General features: G+C 40.1%; 1 protein-coding gene across 1 annotated transcript; it reads left to right on the forward strand.

Annotated features, from left to right (window-relative positions):
* The first annotated feature begins 388 nt into the window (after positions 1-388).
* Positions 389-2,653, forward strand: LOC142491907 (uncharacterized). Its single transcript, XM_075594714.1, has 3 exons — positions 389-863; positions 1,253-1,345; positions 1,754-2,653. The coding sequence occupies exons 1-3, from the start codon at positions 488-490 to the stop codon at positions 2,557-2,559; spliced, it is 1,275 nt and encodes a 424-aa protein (XP_075450829.1). The 5' UTR covers positions 389-487; the 3' UTR covers positions 2,560-2,653.
* The last annotated feature ends 16,480 nt before the right edge of the window (positions 2,654-19,133 follow it).

Below are 19,133 nucleotides of genomic sequence, written 5' to 3' on the forward strand. Positions count from 1 at the left end.
ACCTCAGATAATGTTGAGGCTGACATACACATGGGCAACATTGGTTTTCAAGAGGAATACATGCCCGAAAATAACATATGTGATGCTGTCAGTCCACTGGTACAACATGCTAAAAAAAAAGAAACGTTAAATTTAGTGACGAGGAGAATCAGGTGCTAGTTGCGTCAATTCTGGAACACTATGACCGTCTGTTTGGACATCTGGTTGCTACGTTGTACGCATGTTATAAATTTGCACTTGGAATCATAATGTCAGTAAATGTATTCACCTCACATACGTAACACCATGTTAATGGTTCCCAATAACAGTACAGTTACAATGCTGTGTTTGCTCCTGTTGTTTCACAACAGCAATTATGTCATGCATAATAATACACAATACACACAGTCAATAGTCATCGTTGTAGTTAAATTGCACATTCTCTAATTTGGTCATAAAGTAACATAGCACTTACTGCAATTGTCCATGTAGAAAATAAAAATCACACATGTTATATTATAAAACAATGTTAAAATTACAAATCTGTTTCTCTCTACTGTCATTATGTTTCTTAACAGTTAAAACCTCCCCTATGGTGAAGAGACAATTGTGGAGAAATATCCGTGACGCTGTGTCAGGCTGTGGAATTCAAGTGCGCACGCACGATAATTGCCGTAAACGGTTTGATGACATAAAAAGAAAACTCAAAATGAAATTACAACACTACTCCAAGCATGCCACAGGCACAGGTGGAGGCCCACCTGCTACACCATTGAACCTAACACCTTTGGAGGAGCAGTTAAGCGCAAAGTTGCCTTCCATACAAATACAAGGATTGGAAGGAGATTTTGATATTGGAGTTCATCAGGATGATTTTCAGCATGGTAAATTGTATGTGTTAAATGTTCGTAATGTGAATTAAGTAATATGGAGACAAACATGGCAACTGTGACAGGAAAATTACTATAATTGTTGTTCACGTATACAGTATGTGCTATGTCATAGTTATCTAATGAAGTTGTTTATAAATGTGACGTGGTTTTTGGCAAGTTATTACTTTATGAAACATCTACATAGTTGTCACCTTTGCTACTGTTGCCTAAGTTTACATAATAGAGTAAACGGTATGTCTCACTAATGTCATACAAGTTCATTTTTAATTTTTACTACAACATAGTTTACAATTTTATGTACAAAGTATGTACTATGATCCATGTAATGTGTATACGCATTGTACAGTAATTATATATTTTTCATATTTCTCCGTCCACAGAGTTACATTATGCAGATGAGGAATCTACAGAAGCTACTGACAGTATGGAAACACAATTGAATGTAACCCAGCACTCTGATGCAAATGTGGAAGGTGAATATTGTACTACATTGTAATGTTGAAATTAAATTAAACATCTGGTTTTAACATGTAGTATCATAAAATAATGAAATTAACACATGTTTTGCAGTTATTTTGTGCAACAGTATGCTGTGTTACATGAAACGGCAACACATTTATTAATCACGGCTACTGATGAAACCTAATACTGATTTAGGAATCATATCATAAGGCCATTGTTGAAGTAATTAAGTATCTATAACACGAATTATTAATTTTAATTAATAACATCTCTTCATTGTTGCAAAATTTAAGTATTGTTGATGCGCATTAGAATGGAGTACACACAATTGAAATTTATGTAGTGTATAAAAATTACTTTAGAATACAAAAATACTTATTTTAATACTTTACAAATGTGACAATTCTTTCTTTTCATAGACATCGAGATGGAAGGGAGCTTGATGGACACGAATATTGTGCATGATGATTGTCCAGCTGACTCAGAGGAAGGAACAGCTACTAATGAGGAAAGGATAGATTGTGAAAATGCCCAACATCATCAACTCATGTCAATACAGGATGCTGAAGAGCGTTTAATAAAAAACAGTTCTGACAATCACATTCAAATAATGTGTGTACAGGAAAAAATGCTGGCTGAAATTACTGAAGTAAAAGACATTCTGCGCTGTACAGTGTCCGAATTACAGAAACATAATACTCACATGGAGGCCATAATAACATGCTTAATGAAACATAATGAACTACAAAGTTCTAATGTTATACCGACTTTTTTGCCCTCCACCTATGTTGCAACATTGGAGGCTGCAGAGTTTTTACCAAACAGTAGCGTTCAACTATTTGACTCAATCCCTACTATTGTTACACAACTGCCAGGGTCATGTGAGGCACATGAAAACAATGTAACTGAAAATGACATGCAATCGATTCCATTACAAAATCAGAGTTCTGTGCCATGTGCTGAACATATTGGAAACGAACATGCAACTAGTGCACCAATAAATGTTCGCACAAACACATTATCAACAACAATTAGTGAAAATAACACTTTGATATCAAACATAACTGACAATACTGAAAAATTTGAAAACACTGTTCTCAACATTGGTGTACAGAAAAATGTTTATAAAAAACAACAATGTAAAGGTCTAAAAAGAAACATTATTGCAACTAGCACTGGCACAGGTCGAAATACTCGTTCAAAGCACCCAGTTAATGAACTGTGATGTACCATTATCCTGGAGCAAATTTATACATTGTATTGATTTTCATGAAATGTTTTGTATGTTATTAATATTGTTTCATGTGCATTGGTAATGCTAGAGCATATTCACACACGGTGGAATTTTGCATAACTATATATGTTAAACATTTACATTTACTTTGTGTATTTGTAACTTACAATACAATGTAATATGTCCTATACTATAAGTCCAATTGTCACCATTGTGTCATGCAACAGTTCTATAATATATAATGACACAAAGATTTACAATTGTTATTACATTATAATTAGTTTTAGTTATAAAATGTTTATGAAATAAATTCTTATTCATGCTTACATTGATGTTTGAAGACATTAATTTCAGTTACACTAATAGCCATTGTTCATATTGTTATGTCCTGTTCAAGAGAAAATAAATTATTAAAACTAAACTTTTGAGCCTGTTCCATTTCTATGCAAGGCCACATTGAACATCTGTGTTTGGGAGGTTTGAATCCTTACACATTACCCTTTGTGTTTTTACCTTGAAAACTTGATAACTATGATAAAACGGCTAGTTGGTTGTATTCTAAGCAAAGAAACCAAAGTGAATACAGAATAACACACACACTGATCATTATAATTGCTGCAATTTCTGGTCAGGATGATAAAATAGCCACAGTACAGCAAATTTATGCGTATGCAGAAGACCAATATGATTATTATAAATTGCATCACAATTCACATACATGCTTCATTCGAACAAGTAGTCAAGAAGGACAAAAGAACACTGCTTGGAAATTGAATTCGTGCTCTCATGTTGAACCTGAAGCTGCAATTTCAGGAATGTGGAAGGTTATATCATATACTGATATTTAAATACTTTACACAGTGTTCAAATTTGCTTGCTATATTTGTATTCACACATGTAAAATATTGTGAAGAATTTGTTAAACTTTTTCATATTGGGTTTCTTTAAAGTGAAGGAATTTTTAAATAAATATAATGCAAGGTGTATGTCAATTTAAAATTTATAATTCAGTATGTTACATGTAAAAACTTATTTATTGCAGTGGAGCAAAATTTTGTCTTCATGAACAATTGCAATGTTTGAAATTTGTTTATTGCATGCAACAGTTAATTAATTAATTAATTAATTGCATAAGATAAGCATGTAAATATGCTGATATGTTTTCATTATAGAAACCATCACTTTTGCCGAGTAAATTAACTAAATTGTGTTACAGACCATTGTAACGTGCAGTACACTTTAACGACATTCAGACAATTAGTTATGCACGTGTGTAAAGTTCATTTTTACTCATGTTGTGTTGCAAGTGTAACTGAAAAGCATTTGTTTCAAAAAAACTTTTACCAATTGACAACGTTAAATATAAGACATCTAAATAGACGTTTACTCCATTATGTAATTAATGCAGTAGATTTTAAAATAGATTTTAAAATAGCTGCAATGTATGCATGCATGTAACAAATTAAATAAGCAATTTTTTCATTTTCATTGCAAGTACATGAATGAGTACTATTTGAAAAAAAAAAAAACATGTATACAGCAGTGTGGTTTAATGACCATCGCTTTTTCCAACATTTACCCCTCACAACACCACCCTATCTACATCCTGCCTCCTCCCCCCTCCACCCGCTCAACACAATCGCTCCTACCCCCTCCACCCGCTCAACACAATCGCTCCTCCCCCCTCCACCCGCTCAACACCATTGCTCCTCCACACCGGCCGCCGTCATGCTTCTGTATCGGGAACGGGGGGGGGGGTGGAGGGGGTTGACGGGACCACCGTGTCGCCGGGGGCTGCCTGCAACAGGACAGCAATTCCCACGGGAGTAGTTGGAGTTGGGGGGGGGGGAAGACAACACACATAACTGCACAACTGCGAACGCGGAAGTGAGTGATTTGTAAATTGCATCACGTGCACAATACGAAATCACATACGTGCACTGGTGGGAGGGAGGGGGCGGGGTTAACAGAAACGGAGAATAGAATAGTGGCGCGAGCAAAGTAATTGGATTGCAGAAAGCAAACAAACAGTAGATGGCGCTCTAATACTATAAATAAATAAAGTGTATAAATGTGATATACAAAAATGCAATGTGATATTAAATTAAAAATAAACAAGTGCAAATATGGGTACAATAATTCACTCAAACCCTTAGATGGACTGTTTCAGGGTCCAGGAAACAGTATGAACAGGAAAAACCAGGGGAGCGGTTGTACCTTAAAATAAAAACAAAATCTGCATAGTGTGATAATGTTACGCACAATAAAGTGGTTTCTAAGAAACTTAGAAAACTATATGGGAAGGCTATAACACATATAACCACCCAAGAAAGGTATAAATACCAAGAGGAGTTAAGACCTTAAGCAGAGACAAACACAGGGATAAACAAAACACTTTTATCCATAAATCCATAAATTTGCTAATAATCTCAACAAAAGCGAGAGAGAAGCTCTTAAAAGTCTCCAAGATGATACAAGTGTGGTAATAAAACAGGCTGACAAAGGGGGAGGAGTTGCCATTCTCAATAGAGAGGACTATATTAGGGAATCCAACAGGATTTTAGGTGATGCAAACACATACATTCCCCTAAAAAAAGACCCCACATTGGGATTCCAAAAAGAAATAAAAGTACTGTTGGATAAAGGCAAAGCTGAGGAAATAATCAATGATAGTGAATATAAGTTCCTATATAAAGAGCATCCTATCAAACCAATTTTTAACTACCTCCCCAAACTCCATAAAAGCCTGACTAACCCCCCTGGGAGACCCATCATAGCTGGGATTGATTCTCTGACCTCTAACTTATCTGCTTACATAGATACTTACCTGCAGACATATGTAAAGAAACTCCCGTCGTATCTGAAAGACACGACGGATATCTTGCGTATTCTGGGAGGTCAAATATGGGAAGAGGGATGGTTTCTGGCTACATGTGATGTAACCTCTCTATATACGTGCATTAATCATAGAGATGGGCATGAGGCTGTTGACAGAGCTCTGTCGAGAGATTTAAATATGCCTCATGAACAGGCCAACTTTATCTTAGATGGCATCAAGTATATTCTTGAACACAACTATTTTCTATTTGAGGGAGTTTACTATCTTCAGAAGTGTGGCACCGCCATGGGCACGAAATTTGCACCCAGCTACGCAAACCTTCTCATGGGTGCATGGGAGGAGGACTATATTTGGTCCATTGCAGAGCTGGATGCGGACCTGTGCCTGTGGCGGCGCTACATCGACGATATTTTTTTCATATGGAGAGGAGATGAGGAGAGTCTGATTAGATTTATCCACTATCTAAATGATAATACCCTGAATTTAAAATTCACCTGCGAATATAGTCAGGAAAGGGTTAATTTCCTCGACATAACAGTCATCATTGATAGTGGATTGATCAGCACTCAGACTTTCTTCAAAGAGGTGGATATAAATAATTATATATCTCCTCTTAGCTGTCACCATCCCAAATGGCTAAAAAATGTACCATATGGACAACTGAGGCGTATCAGAAGAAACTGTTCAGACGATAACACCTTCCGTGAACAGTCTCTTTTCCTGCAGGATAGATTTAGGGAAAAAAACTATGAGAACAAGACTATCAAAGATGCAGTAGAAAAGGTGGAAGTTTTGGAAAGAGAAAACCTCCTGCTTGAAAATGTTAAAATAAGGCCTAAAAAGAACTTTGACTTTACGTTTATAACAAACTATAACAGACAGTCAGACAGAATTACCAAAATAATTCGGAAATATTGGCACATTATCAAAAATGACACAATATTAGGTGACATAGTCCCAGACCAGCCTATGGTAATCTTTAAAAAAGCTAACAATTTAAAGGATAGACTTGCACCAAGTGCATTACCTAAGGTTAAGAATAACAGTAATAGGTGGTTGCCCCAAATTAAGGGCTTTTTTGGATGCACAATGTGCACTGCATGTAAATACAGAGCAGACGATAAATTTGGTTTTAAGTCAAACATTTCGAAACAACAGTTTCAGATTAAGCAACATACCACATGTAAATCTGATCATGTTATATATCTGATACAATGTCCTTGTGGGCTACAATATGTGGGTCAAACCACACGGCCCATAAGGACACGTGTTTTAGAACATGTGGGTAACATTAGAAGGGGGGTAACGACCCATCTTTTATACCATCACTTTATTTTAAAACATAATGGCGACGCATCAGGCCTGAGGTTTACTGTCCTTGAGCATGTACTGCCCCATTGGAGAGGTGGGGATAGAAGCACAACACTTAAAAAAAGAGAAAGCTTTTGGATTTTTATGTTGAAAACTTTAGTTCCTCAGGGCCTAAATGTGGATTTTGAATTGGGTGCCTTTTTATGAGATATTTCAATTTTAACTTTCAATTAAAAGCCCCTCTTTTTTATTGAAATGTGGTAATATTTACACATATTTTAATAACTTTTATAGATTTTATAACATCTGCTCTGTATATGTGCACAGTTTCTTTTGATGTATGAGATATGAAATTCCTGTTTCCTTAACTTTTAATTCCTTAACATTCTTTTGTTTCATGTCTTTTAAGATACATCTATCGTCGTCCCTTAGTGTTAGGAACTAGTTATAGTGAGTTCTAATGCTACAATGTTTTATTGATTTTTATGTATAATAAAATTGTATCTATAATTTTAATATGATTCTTCTCTTAAATAGCTAAAGAGAGAATCTTTCTGTTATTTTATGTATTGTATAAAATTTCTTGTTCCTAATGTGTACCTAGATAAATGGGATAGATAATATTGCTGCCCAGATGCTAGGATATTTAAATGATTAACCTTTTGGAGGAGGGGTTAACATATGTTTGAGTGGGTATATAAAGACCCCTAGAACAGGTCACAAACACTCCTGATGAAGACGTCATTTTAGTGCGTCGAAACGCGTTGAGTGTGACCCTGAGACTGAGTGAGAGAGAACACGGAGCCTGTGACGTCATCTCCAACCGGCCGGGATTCCGGAAGTGACGTGACGGCTGTTCGAGACACAGTCGGGTGGCGTGCAGCAGCAGCAGTGACCGGATGATCGGATGATTACCTACTCCCTATGCTGTTAATCCTTTTGGATTCTGTAAGCCTCCAATTCATTCATTTATGGTTAAAAGTGTTTTGTTTATCCCTGTGTTTGTCTCTGCTTAAGGTCTTAACTCCTCTTGGTATTTATACCTTTCTTGGGTGGTTATATGTGTTATAGCCTTCCCATACAGTTTTCTAAGTTTCTTAGAAACCACTTTATTGTGCGTAACATTATCACACTATGCAGATTTTGTTTTTATTTTAAGGTACAACCGCTCCCCTGGTTTTTCCTGTTCATACTGGATTGCAGAAAGCATTAGACGGTAAAGAAGTGTTTATGCCAGTATTTTCTGGCGATCAATTTTGGCGTTTATAGCGCACATAACGGAGCTGAACGTGGCGGAAATGTCCAACATTGCGTCCCTGCATTTGGCGAAACTGGGAAAATTGCGAAATGCCTGAAAATTGTATAATTCGCCACCACATTTGCTATCTCAGTGAACCTAGCGCATTTTTTTGGCGATATACTGGAAACTCGCCACTAGTACACTATTCTCTGCATAAGGGAAGCTAATTTTGGCAAATACATGGCGTTTTTACTGTTAAACGGCCTCTCTGCATAGGCCCCTAAGTTATTTAAATGGGACCTTTGGAATATCATAAAAGCACAGGGACTATCATAGGAACAAGGATGGCACCCCAGGATGCAAACCTGGCCATGGCAAAGTTAGACAATAGCCTGTAGCACCAAACCCCTGGCTCATTTTTGTTACATACTGTAGATGATATCCTGATTATTTGCCTTGCCAGTACTCAGGATCTCCTGCAATTTCATGAAACATTTACTGAAAATGAAGCACTCCCACACACATTCATTTCCTCTGCACCACAATCTACGGATCGCAGATGTAGCGGACTTCACTGCTCCCTCTGGATATTATTTTCCATAGGATTCAATAGCAGGGATAATATGAATAGTTTTTTTCTTATATAACGCTGACAGTTTTCATAGTTTGTCATCCAAAGTAATCATGTGTTGTTAATTACCATAATTGAACGAACTGGGGTATATATAGAAGCACAGACCCATGCAGCATCTATCCCTGACGAAGAAACCCACTATTAGGAGTTTCGAAACATGTTGGAGGTTTTTTGGCATCGCAGGGACACCGTAGCAGTGAGATACAGGAGGTGACGTCAGCAGAGGAGCCGATTGACCAGACTCTGGCAGCAGCAGACTCCGAGTATAGAAGGCGATTCTCCCCCAGTGACTAGCTTATTTCCCCCCCACGGCGAGTGGTATACCTGGCGAAAAGACCCTAAAACTAATGTGCACGTCCAAGTCAACTTCGGTGAGTAGGATTTCAATTTTTATCAAGGCGGAGCAAGTTCTATCTTCCAAGTGCAGCAGCACATGAAAGTTTTATATTGAATTATGTATGTTCTTTTATTATGTTTTGTTTAATTGTTTTACATTAGACTGGCACAAGGAGCTGAACCTGGGATTTGAACCAGGCTCCCCTGGTTCAAACTCCGTGTTGTTATTTACAGAGACAGTGCCTTTACTCACTGAGCCACTCCTACAGCCCATGCAGGGTCGTGCAGGGTCACACAGTGTATCCCACCATAATGCACCAGCTGTTGCAAGAACACATCCTACATCTGTATATAAAGGACAACAAAATACAGATATCCCTATTTTACAAACTGAAGGACTGACTTTCAGGTACATACCTAATGTGTTACAGTGTCCACCCCAGACACACTAAGCACGTTATCATTTATAGCCAAACAATAAGGAGCAACCACATATGCTCTGATGCTACAAACAGGGAAAATAATCTTAATAAATTGAAGATTACAGTCCCAGAATTACAGAAAAACAAATACATACACCAGCATACCAAGAAAAAACCTTCTGGAATACAAACAGGTATTGTTATAACTGTGCCCAGGACATACAGGAAAACGAGAGGTAACTCTCAATGTATTACTTCCTGGTAAACATTGTTTATAAATAAAATGGGATGAAAAACAGGTACCATTAGTTGTCCCCAACAGGAAGCCCTAAGAAAATTAGCTAAAGATCTACAACTACGGTTTCTTAAAAATTATAGATTTAAATAAATATTTCCAGAACCACCTCTACTCTCTTTCAGTCAGACACCAAACTTGTAACAACTTATCACAATGAGCTCCTTGTCACTACCCAGATATCATGGCATATTTCACTTTCAGCAACAAAAAGATGGGAGACCAACACTGTGACGAAATACAGTAGGCAGCAAGGCTTCCTACAATTCATAGGAAGCTCTGTCCTGCTGCCTATTCTCGTCATGGTTACTTTGGGTAACCATGGGGTTAATGTTAGGCATCAGGATTCTGCCCTTGTATTCCAATGTATATTGTCTTTTGTAATACCGGAAAGCAGTTGTTCTGCTTGATCGCATGTATTTCTATGTGCTGTGATGAATATGGTGTTTAAAAATTATGAAAGCAGCGATAATGGGTTGCCCTTTGTTTAGGAATGCGCAGGGGTAATCCTGGACTTCACCACTGGATCCCTGGGGCTGCATCTGTTTTTGCATGCCTTGGATGGGGGTGCCGTTATAAGAGCATTTAGCTCCATATTTCCAGCCCGTTTTGATGGACTTTGTTGTCTGGGATTACAAGTCCATTGGTGCATAGGCCGGTTGTGAAAAGCCTGCTGGGAGTGACGACAGAAGAAAAGCGGAGTCTTTGTTCTGCCCCAACATGCTGGCGTCCAAGCAGCCGGCCACGGAGAGCCCTGAATTGGCTAGATACAGCAGACTCCAGGCTTCTTAGGTGCTCTTCTGATTGGCCCATTCAAATCTCTGCATACACTGATGTCACTCTTCCTCAATTGCTCGGGACTGCAGCCAAAACTACTTCTGCCAAGCCAATCAGGAGTCCAGAGATTTGGTGGATACCTTGGCTGAGGGAGCCATGGGCTCAGTGGCAGGCGCAAGTTTTGGGTGCTGGATTGTGGGGGTGAGTCTCATCAGTGAGAGACCCACAGGGAATGATCCTAGCACTGTTACAGAAGAGACCAGCAACCCGTCATCACACTGAGGAGTGCTGTCTGGAGTGACATCTTCGGCAGCCTCCAGAGGTACATTTGGGGCATCCAGCTGGGGCGGGTGAAAGTCCCCACCACACAGGGCTAGGTAGCCAAAAGGCTAACAAGCCACGTTTCCCTGGTGCATCCTGCAAAGGACTACCTTTGTTTGGGGGCATCCAACTTGGGTGGGTGTGATCCCCACCACACCATCAAAGTAGCCAGGAGGCTACCATTCATCGTGAGTGAGGAAGCCAGGAGGCTACCTGCCCCTTTTCCCGACTTTGATCCAGGAACTGCAGGGAGTTATCCAAGGACTGTGGGTGGGCTATTTGGATTGTTTCGATGACTTGAGCGCTCACAAAGCCTAAGAAATCCTAGGATTGCTTAGCTCAGGCGACATCCTGTGATTATTTGCCATTCCCCCTTGTGATGGGCAAGGGTAACCAGGCTTCATAATAAAGATTAAGCCCTCTGGTGGCCCTTGGGTGCCGTGGGTCCCTTGCAGCTACCCAGCATTGTACCCAGGGTCCAGGTATATGTAAAGTTAAAGTGACCCCTGCTTTTCCACTTTCCACGTTCCCTTTACCCCAGACGGATGAAACTTGCTGTGTGTAAGTTTTAGGTGGGATATTTGGGTACGGATGCAATTGTTTGGTTGCAGGAGTTCGGGGTCTGAGATACCGGTAGTACCTTTATTCTACCAAGCATGCAGGCACTATTTGCCGGTATGTGAGTAGAATTACACCAGAGCTGTCCAGCGTCCCCCAGACTTCTGAGTTTTGAGCCCCGATATCCCAGTCCTAAGTCCCTGATAGTCATAAGTCTCCCCAATGTCCCCCATATATTAAAGTATATTTTATAAGATTTGATACATTTCTTATAAGGCTATATGCAACTTGCCCATACAACCAGTTAAGGTGCCAGCAAGTCTGGTTAGGGTACGTAGTTCAAAGGGAATAGGATGTCCAGAGGTGTGAAAACATTTGGTGAGTGAGGAAAGGGCGAATGGCCAGGTCCGGACCACAATTGGCACCCTGCAGGGACACCTTTTGTAGTTTCCAGACTTGGTGGAGCCAGCCCTGCAGGTGGCAATGAGTTAGCCAAGCAGGATGCAGCCACTGAGTCTGCTCTCCTTTTGGCTAAAATCATATTTCCCACGCACCGGCTTTTCGAGCCTGCTGGGCACGCCTACGCCTCTGACGTCAGCCGGGGTCGAGCCCCTCTTTCCATTGGCTGACGGAGAGGAATTCCCACACTCCGATTGGCTGCTCCTTCCCCCTCCATTCTGGGGAAAGCCCAGCGGAGTGTATGTAAGGTGCTGACTAAGAGAGTGAGCATGTCCATCCAAGCCAACGAATGAGGTGAGTCGATGAAGCTAAGACGGGCTTTTCAAAGTTGCTCTGTTCGAAATAACAGAGCGACCGGCTTCGTTTGGAAGCCTGAAAAGTTTGCTTCGCAGAGACTAAGTCCCGTCTTTTGCACCCAAGTTCTCAAAATCGAACGGAGCGGTTGCGGCTAGGAATTAAAGCCGAAAAGAGGACCAGCAGAACCGGGGATATATCCCGGTCAGGGTAAACTCATCTAAGCTGGCGCCCTGCACCTAGGAAAGCCTAGATTTTTTCCCCAGACCCCCAATAAGTGTATTTTTAACTGTTCCTTGTGTATTTCTCCTTGTTGTACGTGGGTTTACCAAAATAAACACAATTTGTTTTTACTATCTTTTTCTGCCTAATGAATGATCCGGGTAATATATAAATGGTGTAAAAAGTACCTGGTCCCCCATGACACCCCTTTCTGTATCTGTCCTGGGTGTTGAATTCCTGTTGTTATGTCTCCATACAATAAACCCAAAGTTTAGTTTACTCCCTGTGTCTGGCTAGCTGTGACCTATGTTTCAGGTAGCCCTAGTGGCTGAAATGCAGCACAAGTATTTTTATAGACTAATTAATATATGCATGAGAGCATCTACTTTGTGTTCTCACAGCAATTGCATAAAATGATGAGTTGTAAAACCTAATCCCATTAGTATATCTGGCATATCTGTAAAAAGAAATGCAATATCATAGGGATATGCCTTGAAGAAATTACAACGTCTTCTTAATGGATTTTCTTTTTTAAGAAATTCCAACACTTTAAAAAAAATAAAATGTATATTTACCATTTATTTTGTCATAGTTGTTGTTAGCTGTGATAATTATTATATAAGAGAACACACTAATTACAGTACAGTATCCACCATACACCTAAACATATGAACGTATTGGAGTTATAATTACAACAAATTATAGTTTACTTTTTTTTAAACAAAGTTAAAAAATTAGGGAACTGTTTGAACCAAGCTCTTAGGAGCTGTAGGTATTTCACAAAACCAGTCTGCCCAGGTACATAATACGTTCCAAAAATACAAATGTATCAGATGTTATTAGCCTAGTTACCACAAAATAATGTGTTAAATAACATGTTTAGCCACTGTTCTCAATAGTACTAACGTTACATAGTTACATAGTTACATAGTTACATAGTAGATGAGGTTGAAAAAAGACTTCCGTACATCAAGTTCAACCTATGCTAAATTTAGACAACAGATACTTTATCCTATATCTATACTTATTGATCCAGAGGAAGGCAAACACAAAACCCCATTAAGGGGAAAAATTAATTCCTTCCTGACTCCAATAATTGGCAATCGGATTAATCCCTGGATCAACATCCTTCCCATGTATACTTATTTGGTATATCCCTGTATACCTTTCCCATCTAAAAAGATGTCCAATCTTTTTTTGAACAAATCTATTGTATCTGCCATCACAGTCTCCATGGGTAATGAATTCCACATTTTAACTGCCCTTACTGTAAAGAACCCTTTCCTTTGTTGCTGGTGAAATTTCCTTTCCTCCAACCTTAAGGGATGGCCCCGAGTCCTTTGTACTGCCCGTGGGATGAATAGTTCTTTTGAAAGCTCCTTGTACTGTCCCCAAATATATTTGTATATATGTTAAATAATGCACCAGCGTTAACATAACGCTTCTTATGAATTGGTGGAATAATTTCTGCGATATCTGCGCAGTAGGTATCTATGTTTATTTTAATCTAATAGGGCTGTTGACCAACACAATAGTTACGTGAAAAAAAAAAAAATAATAAAACAGGTTACAAAATAATAAAAAAACAATAAAACAGATATATGCTGCACACCGAAAAAGTAATTAACGATATAGTCACCGGCGCACCTGGTTCAGGGAATCGCTGTCAAAACTCCAGAATCAGCAAACCAGAATGGAAGCAGGGCACTTCGGATTTCTGCAAAACTATTTATTCAGCCAATTTTCAACGTGATATGGATAAGAGAGATTTTGCCCATTACTGTGCTGTATATATTGGGGGAGGGGGGGGTTCAATCTATTGTATTGACGTTTGTATTGTAATGTTTATTGGGGGCAGAGGAGTTGGGTGAAGGGAGTAGTTGCCCCAGTTAGGTGGTTAGGCCTCTCGGGTGGATAGAGGGAGGGGTTAACCCTTTCATTACCATAGTGGTTACTACCACTAAAGTAATGAAGGGGTTAAACCCTCCCCCAACCTTACCGGTAGGTGTAACCACCCACTCTGGGGCAATATACCCCCTTCACTCCCCCCCTCTACCCCCAATAAACAAGGTAGTCTGGCTTAACCCCTTCATTGCTTTAGCGGTTATTTTACAGTATTGTATCAGGGGGTCTCCGGAGCTGCACCACATTGATTTCAGCCCCAGTGACCCCCTGGTTCCAGAGTTACAGGTCCCGTATGGGGTGCCGGTATCCCTCTTCTTTGTTTAAATCTCCAGATCACATGGGCCGTGACGTGGGAGAATTTAAACATGGCTGCTGGGATACCGGATATCCCCTGCGCTAAAATTAATGCGGTTCAGCTCAGGAGACCCCATGTTACAATAATATGTTATTAAAATAAATGATGCATGATCGCCTGTTAGAGTCGTGCAGGTAGAGTGACTTATTCAGTCTATCTCTTAGTGCACATCTCTTACTGACAGGTGTAGCCCGGTAGGATTCACACCACGCGAGTCCCATTAAAATGCAGGTACCCCCACTGTGTTAATCCCATGGGCCATTAGTCTGGCCACTGGAATTTCACAGCTACGGACTGGATGCCATGCGGGAACTGCAAGGCAAGAGGGCAAGGACCATCAGTTCCATCTGTATGTGTCTCTATTCTAAAAGCATTGTAACACACCACTTATTCTCATTAATTTCATATGATATGATATTCCATTCCTTTGAATGTAACCCACCACCTTTTCCCTTAAAAAAACTTCTGATGACTAAAAGGTGTTTTAAATTATGCCATTTTTTATTAGTGTACATTATAGTTTAACAAAGACTTTGTGAAATAATCTTCATTCTTCTTGTAATTACAAAATCCTTCAACTGACATCTTCTTCTGGCTGTCTCTTGTACAGTTTCACCTGTAAAATAATTGTGAGATTGTTATTTATCAATAATAATCGAGAAGAAATAGATGCATGAATTACACTGTGTGGAATGCGTACTACCGATAAACTGCTCATGCGTGTTCTATGGAATCTGTATGGAACACACATTGAATTTCTGTGCATGCGTGTCCCATGGAACCTGTATGGAACATGTATTCGGGTCATTGAGTTTCATAGCATTCACGTACTATCGGTATGTGAACTGTATGTATTGCCAAATGAATGGAACGCAAACATTACTTTAATTATCCATTATCACTGGATGGTTTTCCTACACAAATGTGGTGTTGGTGTTAATCAGCCTGCCAAATCTACAAAAAAAAGGATGAAAACAAGGATTACACAATGACAAAAAATTGTACTCTTCCTAAAATAATATAATCTTCTACAACCGACATCTTTTTCTGGCTATTAATTTTACAGGATCATATGTAACATAATTATGAGATTTTTATTTATTTATACTAGAGAAGAAATAGATGCAAGAATCACATGACCTTATTGCTGGATGTGTTTCCTACAAAAACAAGATGTTGACATTGATCAGCCTGCCTCTAACAAGGACGTAACCCTGTCTAAATTAGGCTGCAATGGAAAGCCTCTAATAATCTGAGGAATCCAGCAGGGAGCTGGTTAATTGCAGCCAAAGTCAATTAACCAGTCTTCACCTGGCTAATCAGAGAGGTTGAAAAGCTTCCTGCTAGACTCAGTCCCAGTGATTTTTGAGGGCACAGGCATGACTGTGTGTTGATATCAAGACACCAGGGGACCAGACCTCTCTTCTAGGGTGCCGCGAACTCAGGAACCTGCCAGAGGCTGGCCCCTCAACAGACACCACTAGAGACCCAGAGACTGACCTGAAGTGCCACCTGCTTTGAGTTACCTCTTTAGACTATGGAAGGGATGGGTTGGTAAGGGGCTTTTCCTCCCCGGCCTTGTAGCTAGGGACTGGGAAAGTGATAGAAAGGGATAGGTGTTTGTTTCTTTGTATGTATGTATGTATGTACGTACATACAAAATTCGCGCCAAAAACAATTTGCTACCATGTGATGATAACAGTCGAATGAGATGCGCAATCCCCACACAACAGACCTCATGACGCTGCCTTGTCTGTAGATACTCCCCTCTCCTACAGCTGCTTGCAATTCTCAAATTTCTTTTTGCGCGAATTTTGTTGTTAAGATTTCCCTATAAATGCCTGCCCATTTCTCCCCTCACCACTCCCCGAAGAAGACAGTTTCTCGTCGAAACCCATTGGAGTGGGAGTCTTGCTGAGGTGGGGCCCCTACCTCTTTCCATCTGACATGGAGTTCTGACCTACCTTTTTGCCTGTGACACCCCTACACTTAGTGGTGACGTATATCTCACTTTGCTAACAACAATATCATTGTATCCACTCTATGCAACCATTGCACATGCTTATATGGTGATTCTTTTCAAGTGGATACAACTTTTCAGTGTGGGTTTATTACTATACAGGTGTGCTCATACAGAGCCCCCTGTGTCCTGTGCATGTCATGTTTTGGATCTATGTTTAGACCCTTGCCTCCAGGTCCACATTGTCTGGTAGAGTTGAGCCCCCTCTTCTTTTAAACTTTAACCCCTGTTTTAACTCACCTTAATAAACTCTCTTTTTGTTACACTTTAATTTATGTCCGTGTGCTTCTTATACGGTTGCTTTTCTCTCTGTTGCTTCTATATTATTTCAACCTTTAGCACCACTGTTGAGTTCAACTATTATATGACTTACTGACAGTTGTTTTGGACACTATTGATTTGAGTGTTGAGCGATATTTCTGTGTGTTTCATCATATATATATATATATATATATATATATATATATATATATATATATATATATATATATATATGTATATATATATATATATATATATTGCCTTAAGCTATTGTTTAAAGTAACAGGCTGAATAAAGCCATGGTTTAATTTCCCCCAAATCGGTCTCCCTCAGTGTACCTCTGCACATAAGGTTGGGATGAGAGGTGGATATTGAATTTCAAAAGGGCCACGAAGACTGCTAGGGAATTTTTGTGTGCTTTTGCCTGCATACAGTTCCTGCAACAGCCTGAGCAACAAAACAAAGAACAGAAGTGGCCAGAATTAAAGGGCTACACATTCAAGCAGGAAAACTACACTGCACTGGAGAAAGCCACAATGCCACAGGTTGGCTGGGGGGACTGCGACAGATGGTGACCAACACAAGAAACTGATGCTGTGACCAGAGCCTACCCCACCACTTGTGTGAAAAGAAAAACAACAAACAAATGTGGGTTTTTAAAATGGCCGCCCAGCTGAAGTTACGTACAGACTCTGCAACAATGAAGAAGAAAATGTGTTCCTGGTGTAAAAAGCCCGGCCACACGGAGCAGTGTCCCTTCAGGCCTTCTTCTAATGATGAGGAGGATGCCAACAGTACGTGGCCCTGGGAAAAAAACAGCAGCCAGAGGAATATTTTTTTCAACAAGCCCAGGAACTGCAGCAGCAAGCGACACGCTGTGGTCACAAGAAAAATACAGACGTTTTCTTTAGGGAGTGCACATTTAGTATCACTGAGGATAAAGAGAAAGAATGTGTGCCCAGTACTGCTGATGTATGAGAATCTACAAAAGTAAAGAAGAAGAAAAAGAAAAAGTCTACAGAGACGTCTGTGTGAGCTAAGAACTCTGCAAGAAAAGTCTGCCCACCTGTAGAACTACCAGCTGAGGTTCTATCGAATACAGAGAAACAGCTGCAATAGCACCTCCTGAGGTAAGGGGGAAAAATACACATAATACCGCCAAAATGGAGGACAGAACGTGGTGTTCCTTTAATGAACCCGACCCCGCGGAAGAGTGGCCCTTCCCGTACAACGAGGATATGGATGAGGATGAAGATATCTCTTATGTTGGGCCTGAAACTAGTTGCACACACAAAACACCCCTAGGATGGTGGAGGTGCCTGAACTCGGTACGCACCAAAAAAAAAATGGTCTCAATGATGACGAATGTGATTGCCGGGAACAAGAGCGGGAGCCACAGATCACTGAATATTTACACCAGCTAACGCAACTGCAAGAAAAGCATGGCGAATGCAGGGAAACTGCTGAAGTTTGAAACAAAGAAGGAGACCCCAGTATCCCTGATGAGACGGAGTCGTCCAAAACAAAAAGGCGGAGAAAGAAAAGAGGTTTTCCACTTACAATGGAAGGATCAGACATGTCCGCAGATCCCGCAGAGGAAAAGGGGATCCGAGATGCCCTGCAGTCTATAGCAAATGGAGGATTCGTCCTGCAGATGACAGAATATCCAGAGGGCCCAAGGCAGAAGTGGTGTACCCCAAATAAGTGTGTGTCTGGTGCAGACAGTGAGACACCCTTAAACTGTACTAGGGAAGCAGAGCCAGAACTAATAAGTGACAATCTCTTGACCATCCCTGAAGAGGCACTGCAAACTGCCGTGATCTGCTCCATGAACAATTGAAACTAGAGATAGAAGATAACGCTGAGCTACAGAAGACTGTGCTTGCAATTTACTCTGAGTCCAGGACCGAATTGGAGGATCTAAGGACTGATCTAGATACTGCGAACACTAATATTACCATCATGGTGGAGAAGCAGAGCAAGTCTGACAAAATGAATGCTAATCTGAAACAGAAGTATGAGGAGTCACTGAAAGAGATCAGTTATCGACGCACAGAACTGGAAATCACTAAAATGGAATTTCACAGTCTTGCCGACGAGCTGGACATCTCTCAAAAAGCTGTCCACAGTCTTAGTATGGATCTTAAAGTCTCTCAGAAGGAGCTTCAGACCCTCAACCTAGAGATAGAAGTCTCACGCCAGGAGACTGGGAGTCTCAACTCAGAAGTGCGTGACTATAAGGAAGTCCTTAATATTAGGCTGTAAAAAGAGAAAATAAAGTCTGAAAGAAGAAAACTCTGATTTGACTGACCAAGT

The sequence above is a fragment of the Ascaphus truei genome, chromosome 4 (genome assembly GCF_040206685.1).
Source record: "Ascaphus truei isolate aAscTru1 chromosome 4, aAscTru1.hap1, whole genome shotgun sequence".
Taxonomy (NCBI): Eukaryota; Metazoa; Chordata; class Amphibia; order Anura; family Ascaphidae; genus Ascaphus; species Ascaphus truei.

Coding starts and splice junctions, on each gene's coding strand:
- LOC142491907 (XM_075594714.1), top strand. CDS start 488: ATGTTATATTATAAAACAATGTTAAAATTACAAATCTGTTTCTCTCTA. Junction 864..1,252: donor TCAGGATGATTTTCAGCATG/GTAAATTGTATG, acceptor CTCCGTCCACAG/AGTTACATTATGCAGATGAG. Junction 1,346..1,753: donor CTCTGATGCAAATGTGGAAG/GTGAATATTGTA, acceptor TTCTTTTCATAG/ACATCGAGATGGAAGGGAGC.